Here is an 11,893-nt window from a genome sequence, read left to right as displayed (position 1 = left end):
CGCTCAGAAGTTGGGTATTGTATGTAAGCCCTCATATATTTATAAATGTGATAAAATCGATGCAAATTGTTTTAGGTCATTTTTCCTTCCTTTAATAAAATGCTGTTATCCGGTGTGGATGTCAGCTTCTGCCAGAGATTTATCTCTTTTAGACAGAGTGGTTCGTGGTGGTAGGTTTCGGTTTCCTAATAACAGTAGTTATGACTTGGACCATCGACGAATGATCTCTTGTTTGTTAATTTTTCATAAGTTTTACTTCAACAGAGACCTTTCACAATCACGATTGAACCCTGATCCCCTTTACATGCCGAGAGCAACCAGATTTACTGAACAGCAGCACCAAAATGCAGTAAAAGTGTCTCACTGTCGAACTTCTCAGTTCCTTTATTATTCACATCATTTGACTTTGGAACAGTCTCCCTGAGCATTTTGTGCAATTGGAACCTCAAAAGTTTAAGTGGAGATGCAGTGCATTACCACCCTAAATTTCCTTGCATTTTGATAATTTCCTTACATTTTTAATTTGTGAATTCATTTTTTTTTTCTTTTCTAACATCTGATCTCTTCTTTCCGTGTTTCCTTCTATCTTCTATTATTTCTTTCAAATGAGTACCATATTCTTTGGAAGCTTGAATTTCAAATCAAAGGACCCTATGAGCTTGTTCCGTATGAAAAGAATCCATCTTCTGAATAATAATAATAATAATAATAATAATAATAATAATAATAATAATAATAATAATAATAATAATAATAATAATAATAATAATAATAATAATACAATATTTCAAATTAATATGTTTTAAGTACAGATAGCCTTGCTCTTATAGGGATACATACACATACGCATACACACAAACACACAAACACACACACACACATATATTATATATATATATATATATATATATATATATATATATATATATATATATATATATATATATATATATATATATATACTATATATATATATATATATATATATATATACTATATATACTGTATATATATATATATATATATATATATATATATATATATATATATATATATATATATATATACAGTATATATATATATATATATATATATATATATATATATATATATATATATATATATATATATATATATATATATATATATATATGAATTTTGTCACATCACCGTGATTCATTTACAGGCATTAAGTTACAAATGTCATTTAATATCCAATTCGCTCTACCTCGGGAATAATATACTTTCATATATGTTAACCGAAGGGGAATTTTTTTAGTTGATAATAAGTTCGTCGTCTCATGGGCTCGAACCACGGAAGACAAGAATTCAGGACTACAGTGATGCGCCTTAAACCTTGATGTCTGCGTAGTTTAAGGCGCGTCACTCTAGTACTAAACTAAAAAAATTCCCCTTCAATTAACATATATGAAAATATATTATCTCCGAGGTAGAGAGAATTGATATTAAAGGAGATCTGTAGCTTAAGCTTAATGTTTATATATATATATATATATATATATATATATATATATATATATATATATATATATATATATATATATATATACATATATGTGTGTGTGTATATATGTATGTATATATATACACATATATATACATGTGGTATATATACATATATATATATATATATATATATATATATATATATATATATATATATATATATATATATATATATATATATATATATATATATATATATAATATATATATATATATATATATATATATATATATATATATATATATATATATATATATATATATATATAACAACAACTTTCAACAATATATGTTGCATTTATAGTAGAAGTGACATTACGATAACGAATTAATTTGGAACAAAGAAATTCGTTTAGGAGAAAAAAAATGGCTAACTGGTAACATAAGAGCTGTGTGATAAAGTAATAAGACAAAAAGCATAAAAATGAATTATTAAATGACTTTCGAAGCCGTTTTCGACAATAATGGGAAAATTATACAATGCTAATAGCAAAAATATTCCCTAACTACAGAAGTTAATTTTGATGTTCAAGAAATTTAGGCCTACCGATGAAACTGTCGGGCTAAATATATTTTTCTGTGCTGATAGTAATTGACGTAATGGGCTACTCACATTAAAACTTCGGAATCTTGTACTTCTTTTTTTCAATGATTTTTATAGTGCGGAATAAAATGAAAAGTTATTGCCTGCAGTTCGTGGATGTGGTGAAAAAAGTATTTTTACACTTGATTTCTCAGGATTCTCCTCCTCAGAGTAATGTATCATGCAAAGGAACCTTGAGAATCTTTGAAGCCCGCTGTAAAAACTGACTGTGAGATAAATAGAACAGCACAATCTTTTGTTTTCATGTTAGAGATAAAACTCATTTAAGTAATTTTACAGGCTCTAAAAAATTTCTAGCATCTAACAAAAACAAGATTTGTAAATAGCTCACTCATTAAGTCAGATAAGATTGTCTACACTTGATAAAGTTTTTATAACTGTGAATAATGTTTGTGAGTATTGTGCTTTCGTACTAGCATTTATAATGAAAATTGATAACAATGAGACATATTCCTTTTGAGAATGTCCACATAGATGCGGCTGGTCAGGACCATAATTTATTTAAATTTTATATATATATATATATATATATATATATATATATATATATATATATATATATATATATATATATATATATATATATATATATATATATATATATATATATATATATATATATATATATATATATATGTGTGTGTGTGTTTGATTTTAAATCAGGAAAAAGGTAAAAACATGATGATTATGCGAACAAAGTTACAGCCATGAAGGAAAAGTGAAACAACTGAGTTGCTAATAAGACGTGAGTACTTAGCATCTCAATTCTTTCACACACACATATTTATTTATATATATATATATATATAATATATATATATATATATATATATATATATATATATATATATATATATATATATATATATATATATATATATATATATATATATATATATATATATATATATATATATATATATATATATATATATATATATATATGTTGTAATAAATATCGGATCATAAGCTCAAAGAAAAACTGAACATTTCTCAGAATAAATAAAGAAATGAAACAGAATAAATAAAGAACTTTGTAGCTAGCTCTGTCCCCTTTTATGACTCCTTTTTCTTTCAATCCTCGAAGGATAACACCTGGCCCCATTGTTCAGACTGCACCCCAGACTTGAATCTTGCCTCCCCTTTGAGTCTTTTGTTCTGTGGTACTGGTGAAAAGATGTCCCCAGTGAGGTAGCTGGGGGCAGCCCCTGAAGAAAACATCCCTGGTCCAACCTGTCAGGAAACTAAGAGAAAGTCAGTAGCCAGCGAACCATAGTCGAAGTCACAGCTGTCCTTCCAACTCCGAGGGGCCTTCTCCTAACGGCCTCTCTATCTTGACGGCATCCCAGCACCCACAAGGACGTCCTGCCATTTAGCTAAAGGAAGGAACAGCACTATTCATTGCTTTATGAAGCATATGCAAATTGCAAAGGTACATCTGGGAAGCAAAGGAGTCTGCCTGATATCTATTATCTTTTATCATTTTCTTTCAAACTTACTCACATTTAATTATTCTGTTCATTTCTGTTCCCAAATGCAGTATAACATATGTGACCTGGGTGTTCCCTTGAAGGCCATGAATTAGAGTAAAAAGTTCCCCATCAGCAGAAGCAAAATTAACGCAATGCTTCATCCCTACTCTTGCCTTAATTTATATATGTGTGTGTGTGAGACAGTAATTAGGGCAGTGTGTTAATTAGACAATTCTCTTTTCCTACAGGAGTGATGTCCCGTGTAACTATCTCAAGTGTGCGTCTATTCTGACCTAAGATTTCTGGGAATTGCTTCATTAGAAATTCCATTATAGGATCAATACTTACTAATGGAATAGATTCTCCTTTATTATTATTATGCCCTTTGAAAGTGGGTTTTCTTATTTTGAATTATTAAGTAGTGTCCTGGTGTTATTTACGCTGTTTGTTTACCTTGTAAATTTGTAATTAAAGTAATTGTAAATTACTAGGATCATCACATTAGCGACCTTACCTATTCTTTTCCATGCTCTTTTCCCGTTTAAGTCTCTGTGGCCATTAGCAAGGCTATTTATGTAAGTATCAGAAATCAACCACTCAACCACAGACTTAATAATGGCTTGACCTTGCCAGAATTCATGAAGAAGTGGGTGGAATTTTAATGTAATGTAATTTATTTCTCTCATGAATAGCATGTTAAGTAAGTTTGTAATTTGTGACGACGAAAGAGGGAAATTCCCATCAGGAATTAATTTCATGGGTGAAGTTTTGCATCGTATCATTCTTCACAAGTTAGTGATTTGCTAGTTATTCAGGCTCCTTGCCTTGCATATGGTAACATTTGCCTGTCATCTAGACTTACTAGGGAAAGGCTATCCTAACTATTCCTTTGTGAAGCTTAGAGCACATTTTCAGAGCTATGGGAAGTGTTAGAGCTTTTGTTAGGAGCATGGAAATTTATCGAGCTGGTAACTCCGAGAGGACTCATAGTCCGACAGTCACTCTGCCAGCTCGCTAGGCTCCGCCCACGACGCCTACCACTGGCTTCCATGTGTCCTCCTTGCCCAAAGATTAAACGATCATGTTTTCAAATTCCCTAGTCTTGTAGAGTTATTGTATGTGTTTTTCAATGTGTAATTAACTTCTAAATACGTTCGTGCATCATTCACTCAGAAAATATTTGTGTATTTCATTGTATCTCTCAAACTAGAAAAACTGCTCGTTTGTACATGCATTTTGGCCTTGTTGGCCAAAAATCAGCTAATTTCTCTCGTCACTGTGTGAGCCAACTATCAGAACATTGCCACCATTCCATGGTCACATGTCAAACTATCACTTCACACATGACGTGAATGTATGTAACTCAAGTGCTGTGCATATCATTTATATTCTAAAAAGTTTGACATCACTGTTACTGCCAGGGAAATCTGTTACATTTCTTTTAACTATCAACTTCCAAGAGACGTATCAGTAGTTTTAATTGCATTTAGCTGTCTGTAACTTATAAAAAGTAGTAGTCCCCTTTATTACAAAGAAGCAAGCCTTTAATTATTCATTTCATTCCCAGCTACGCTTTCCTTAATTCTGTTCGAGAGAAACCTTCTCATTTTTAAGTAACTTCCCTTCCTCGCTATATAATATGTCACGTCTCCTTAATCAGTGTTGTGAAGAATGTTTCATTAAACTTTGCCATATTGCTTGCACCATTGCAAGTCCCTTTACAAATACAAACCCAATAATTGCATTTTGCATCACAGCCTCTGTTAGGTGGGTATAATTATTGCTCAGAAAAAACAAACATATTGCAGGCAATAAATATTCTGGGCTTTTTACGTCCTAGAGATATAATCACAATCACGAAAGTTACAAACTCATTAGAAGCCTGTCCTTATTTATTTTAAGTATTGCATGTACTGTGCTGATTTTATCTTGTGTGTTACTACACAGCCTAATATAGTGCCTTTGTTGCACTGAATGCTGTTTCATTATTAAATCTGTTCTTAATGAACAAAAGCTCTGCTCATAGCCAGTTATGTTCATACCTGTTAAGCATTTCTTGTGTTATTGCACATCCTACGTATGTGCCGTCGTCCACTATGTGTCACTTAACCCTGCGTTACTCCCCTGGGGTGTTTTGGCACCCCAATTTTGCTTAAGTGCTCGTAATTACTAGTAGGCAACTTATTTCTTTTTCTCCCTCCCAGTACTCTCCTGACTCAAGAAGGGTGTGTCACATGTAGTGTTGCTCAGCTGTGGGCCAGTTGTCTTGGGAGCTAGACGTCGTTTTGGCCTTCTGGGGTGTTCAGTCACCCCACCAGACTAATGCAAAGAAAGAAAGAGGGTGGATAAGCTTGCCCCAGTTAGGCAAATATTTCATATGTTTGTAGAAAATTGCAAAAAGAACTACACCCCATCAGATTTTGCGACTATAGATGAAATGCTTGTAGCCTGTAGGGGCCATTTTCCCTTTAGGCAGTATATCCCTAGCAAACCAGCCAAATATGGCATCAAAATACATGCACTGTGTGATGCAAAAACATTCTATGTATGTAACATGGAGATATATGCTGGAACACAGCCAGATGGGCCATTCAAGGCTGACAAGCAATACAATTCATCACAGGCCGTGGTCACAAGACTTATTTCTGACATCTCTGGGTCTGCTAGAAATGTAACATTTGATAATTGGTTTACCAGCTATCCACTAGTGGAATCACTACTTCGTGACCATAACTTGACTGCTGTGAGGACCTTCAGAAAGAACAAGAGGGAGATTCCCCCAGAATTCTTGGTGACAAAGAATAGACCTCCTGTGGACAGCATGTTTGGATTTGGAGACAACCTTACATTAGTCTCATACATACCAAGAAGAAAAATGTGGTGCTTGTTAGTAGCATGCACCATGATGCAAAGATAGACGAAGCTACAGGTGATGACAAGAAATCTGAAATCATCACGTTCTATAATTCAACCAAAGGAGGAGTAGTTGTGGTCGACATGATGATGGATAAGTATAGCGTTTCCAGAAACAGCCGGCGTTGGCCTCTAACTGCGTTCTTTGCTTTCCTGAACATCGTGTGTGTGAATTCGTATGTCCTGTATGCTCACAGCCCACAGAATAAACTCAAGTGCCACAATTTCATCAAGAAAGTATGCATGATGCTATTAGAGGATACTCTAAAGAGGAGACCCAAGAACATTCGCCTGCCAGAAGACTGTTCCCCGAAGCTGCAGAAGCAATAACCTCAACAAACTCACAGACATTACAATGCCAAGCAAAGAGATGTGTATTTTGTGCTAGGTCAAAGGACCAGAAGGTGAAAACAGTATTTAGCACTTGCAGTAAACATGTTTGTAAGAATCACAATAAGATGACTGTGAGCAGCATAGATTGCAAAAATACAGCAAGTGGTGAATCAGAGTGAATGTAATGCTATATGCAATGAGCTCACACTGATTTTTTTTCAATTTCAATTCATGGAAATATTTTTTGATAAAGAAACCATGTTTAAGTTTATGCAACAAATTTAATGCTATGTAACGAGCTCACTTTTTTTTGTCATTTCAACTCAAGGAAACATTTTGTGTTTACTTTTGATAAAGAAACCATGTTTATGTTTATGTAACAAATGTACAATAAGCTTAATTTTAGTAAATAATTATGTCTTTAGATCAAGTTTTCATTTAATGTAGTTTGTACGGGAGATTTGGCTATTTTGTAATTTTTTATGTTAATATTCATCAAGAATATTTTCAAAGTAAATGTGATCTGTATCAGCATTTTGGTAGTTTTTCCTTAGTTTTATAATTTATTTTCTTGTACTATTTTATATTAATATCAATCAGCTACAAGCGATTCAAACTGTTCAACAGGGATTGTAGATATATCCTGAACCAGCAGTATGACTATATTTTACATAATAGTAACACTAAATATTTTTGTATTGGGGTGAGTAAATACCCCAGGGGAGTACTCATGTTTGGAAACTCCAGTAAAGTAACGCAGGGTTAATTAATTGCTTTTAAGTGCCAACCCAATGTATGGTTAACTAGACTACTGATTACCTCATGTAAGCTTAACCTAATCGTTCCTCGTGAACCGAGCTGCACATTTTGTGCTTTGCAAACCTATTAATTGCACCTGTGTCCCTCAATTTATTTAGTTATTCATAACTCACTCACACCTGCTTGTAAATCTTGTAGTGTGTCATATCTCTGTTCTTCGGACTCACATTACACATTTGTGCATGCCACCTTTATTACAGGAGCATTCCCATTCCAAGTGTCAACATTCTTAAGGGACACTTCCATTCTAGTCCCCTATACAATGTACACTGCCATTTAGAATCGCCTCAGAGGTGCTCTCCCATTTACCAGTGTCGTCTTCTACAGCCCACTACCATTTTCACACACACTCTGCACAGACAGAGTCCTATTTTTCTATTCCATGCAATTGCTTGCGTAGCCATCTTAAACTTTGAAAATTTCTGAAGATCAGACCCCACTCCAAACATTAGCAACATGTCTGCCGAGGAGTACAAAACCTTTACAGAGGTAGGGAAAAATATGGCATTAAAAGGAAAACAGCTGACCCAATGGGTTCAGAAGCAAGTAGCTGCAGCTAAGAAAGTCAGAGAAGAAGAGAATATGGACTGCAGTTGGAACAGGTGAGACAAGAGGAGAAGGAGAAGCAGGCAGAGAAGCAGCAACAGCATGAAGAAAAGGAGAAGGAAAGGCAGCAACAGCATGAGGAAAAGGAGCACCAATATCAATTATCCTTGAAAGAGAAGGAACTCAAGCTCGTAAGATCCAAACAGGATGGTGCCATGGCACTGGCCCAACACCGAGGTGAACATCCATCCCCAGTCTCCACTCCTTCCATTATCTCAAACATCAGCCACCTCATTCCCTGCTGGAACAACAGAGAGCCAGAGGCATGGCTGGACTATGTGGAAACCCTCTTCTCTAAGCACAATCTGACTGACACTGAGAAGGCCATGATTCTCGCAAAACACATAGCTGGAAAGGGTCAGGATGCCTTAAATTCCTTAGAAAATGGCAATAAGGGAAACCTTGAAGTGGTCAGGAAGGCAGTAGCAACACCATATGAGAATACACCTGAGTGTTAGAGGTAAAGGTGACGAAGTTTTCCCAAGGAGATTGGCCAAACCTGGTCCGAATGGTCCTAAAAAAGAGCTCACATCTTGCAGCGGGGTATCGATGCCTTGGAGTGCAAGAAGTTCAAAGCCTTGCTGAATAGACTTCAGGTTGAGGACTTCTCCCATTATGCACCCAGCCCCTTGAAACTACACATTAGTGCGAAACAGCCAAGCCTTTTCACTGACTGCTGCCACATGGGAAATGCATACGAGACGTACCACCCATCCTCCAGTACCTCCCACAGGTGCATAGTCCCTCCTGACCCCACTGCCTTATCAGTCCAACCAAGAAACGAACCATCTTCATCGCCACATGTGTGTACTTATTGTAAGAAAGCAGGGCATTTAGAAGCCCAGTGTAAAGCTAAAGGGGAAGCCATGTCAAAGGCCCCCCTCTAACCAGAACTCCCAGCCTACCCGAACTGTAACCATTCCTCATAGAAACTATAGACAGATTTATTGCCACACGTGTAAGAAATATGGGCATTCCGCGAATTTCAGGGATTGCCCTGGAAAGAAAAGTGCCGCCATCATCGCTCTGGTGGCCACTCATTCATCCTCTTTAGGCCCCCAGCAGAGGGCCCTATTCATGTTTCACCTCCTTGAGGTTGGTATTGTGCTCAGTAGGTCTGCATTTGAAGACACTGGAGTTCAAATCTCTCTTATAAAATGAGACAAAGTACCCTGTGGGGCCATCATTGAAGAAAATAAGCCTATAACTATTGAAGACACAGGCAGTTGGAGGCTGACTCTCCCAGCAGTCTGATTGAGGGTCACTAGACCCCATAAAAGTAGGGTGTGTACACTTGGAGTAGCCGATAAAATTCTTAAAGGCTATGACCTCCTCCTAGGACAGGACCCCTCTTTCCAGCCCCTTTCCGGGCCTTCTATGAGTCCTTCCCCTGTGAGTCTCTGCCGGGTGCTGATGTTCATTCCATACCTGCCACTGAGCCACAGCCAGTGCCTACACCTGGCCAGTGGATTGCTCCACCCAGTCCGGTCGTTGACCTAACACCCAAGCCAGATTCTGTTTCCTTACAAAATGTACAAACTGGGATGTCCAGTTCTTTTGGCTGCAATGCTGCTGGTGTTTCATCTCCAAATCCCATTCCTGAGCCTGCCCTAGTGCCAGAGCCTGAGCACGATGTCGCCTCCATTCAGGAGATCCTGGTCCAGCCCCCCTCTTGTCTACTGGCGTGGCCCTGCTACCAGTGTCCGGCCGAGAGCCAGCCCAAAGTTCAGTAGGGTCTTCTCTGGATTCCTCTGACCACAGCAGAAGCTCGTCCCATGGTCCAGCCTTGCAACCCTTGCCTGGGTTGATCTTTGTAACCTGCAAGCCTCTTGCACCCACAGCAACTTCTTTGCCATTCTCACCTATAATTACTCCAGGTCTAGGTCCCGAAGGTAATCCTGTTGAGGGCCCTGACCTAGTCCAAGAGCATTCTGAGTCTCCTCTGGAGACATCTACCAAGGTTTCAGTTAGGAATCCCCGACCTAAGGCTCTACGGAAATCAAGAGAGAAGAGACGTAAGGGGCATAGAAGATCCAGGTAGTTAACAGAGCCACTGAGCTGTCATGGCAATCGCATCAATATGTCACAGTGCATTATACTAATAGAGTAATCCTGGCACCTGTGGGGCCATCAATGAAGAAAATAAGCCTATAACTATTGAAGACACAGATAATTGGAGGCTGACTCTCCCAACAGTCTGATGGAGGGTCACTAGACCCCAGAAAAGTAGGATGTGCACGTTTGGAGTAGCCCATAAAATTCTTGGAGGCTATGACCTCCTCCTAGGACAGGACCCTTCTTTCCAGTCCCTTTCTGGGCCTTCCATGAGTCCTTCCCTTGTGAGTCTCTGCCAAGTGCTGATGCTTGTTCCATACCTGCCATTGAGCCACAGCCAGTGCCTACACCTGGCCAGTGGAATGCTCCACCCAGTCCGGTCGTTGAGCTAACACCCGAGCCAGATTCTGTTTCCTTATAAAATGTACAAACTGGGATGTCCAGTACTCTTGGTTGCGATGCTGCTGATGTTTCATCTCCAAATCCTGTTCCTGAGCCTGCCCTAGTGCCAGAGCCTGAGCACAATGCCAGTCTCCATTCAGGAGATCCTGGTCCAGCCCCCCTCTTGTCTACTAGCGTGGCCCTGCTACCAGTGTCCGGCCGAGAGCCAGCCCAAAATTCAGTAGGGTCTTCTCTGGATTCTCTGACCACAGGAGAAGCTCGTCCCCTGATCCAGCCTTGCAGCCCTAGCCTGGGTTGATCCTTGTAACCTGCAAGCCTCTCGCACCCACAGCAACTTCTTTGCCATTCTCACCTTTAATTACTCCAGGTCTCGGTCCCGAAGGTAACCCTGTTGAGGGCCCTGACCTAGCCCAAGAGCCTTCTGAGTCTCCTCTGGAGGCATCTACCCAGGTTTCAGTTAGGAATCCCCGATCTAAGACTCTGTGGAAATCAAGGGAGAAGAGACGTAAGGGACATAGAAGATCCAGGTAGTTAACAGAGCCAATGAGCTGTCATGGCACTCGTGTCAATATGTCACAGTGCCTTATACTAATAGAGCAATCCTGGCACCTGTCCCAGAGAAGGATGCTAAGTTGTCTCCGACCTAAGTCATTAGTGTTTGTATTGTTAACATTAAATAGAATAAACTTTTGCATGTCTTTCCAGTAGGTTGATGTAAAATTTTCATTTGCTTATTATTATTACTGACTTTTGGGAGCAGCTCAACATTTCCCCTTATATTTCACATTCTCAAATATGTTAGGGTTATATTATGTGTATGTGACCTAGTCAGTCATTTTAATGGTGCTGCATTAGATAAGTTCTGTGTGGTATTCCATTAGTTATTTGATAAAGTTGCAGCTTTAGTTAACCCACAAACAGTAAATTCTCCCTCTTAGCCTTAGTTAGGGCTGATCATCAGTGCCTACATCAGGAGGGCCCTCTCGCACTGCTCCTCCTTCTTAGTTAACCTTATTGTATTCCAAGTTATGCTTAAATTAAATTGAATTCCTTGAGCAGCGGCCCTCTCTGACTGCCCTTCCAACCCAAAAGGATCAGGAAGGCCTGTTAAAAGGGGGAGTTGTTATAAACATCAGGCCCTAAGCTCTAGAAAAACCGAACA

The 11,893-nt window shown here is 37.9% G+C and overlaps 1 protein-coding gene across 1 annotated transcript; it reads left to right on the top strand.

Moving 5' to 3' along the window:
* Positions 1–6,498: 6,498 nt before the first annotated feature.
* LOC136828997 (uncharacterized) lies at positions 6,499–6,846 on the top strand. Its single transcript, XM_067087392.1, has one exon. It carries the CDS (start codon positions 6,499–6,501, stop codon positions 6,844–6,846), a length of 348 nt encoding a protein of 115 aa, XP_066943493.1.
* Positions 6,847–11,893: the final 5,047 nt, after the last annotated feature.

The sequence above is a fragment of the Macrobrachium rosenbergii genome, chromosome 43 (assembly GCF_040412425.1).
Source record: "Macrobrachium rosenbergii isolate ZJJX-2024 chromosome 43, ASM4041242v1, whole genome shotgun sequence".
Taxonomy (NCBI): Eukaryota; Metazoa; Arthropoda; class Malacostraca; order Decapoda; family Palaemonidae; genus Macrobrachium; species Macrobrachium rosenbergii.
This window is presented reverse-complemented; position numbering and strand designations above follow the sequence as displayed.

Coding starts and splice junctions, on each gene's coding strand:
- LOC136828997 (XM_067087392.1), top strand. CDS start 6,499: ATGCACCATGATGCAAAGATAGACGAAGCTACAGGTGATGACAAGAAA.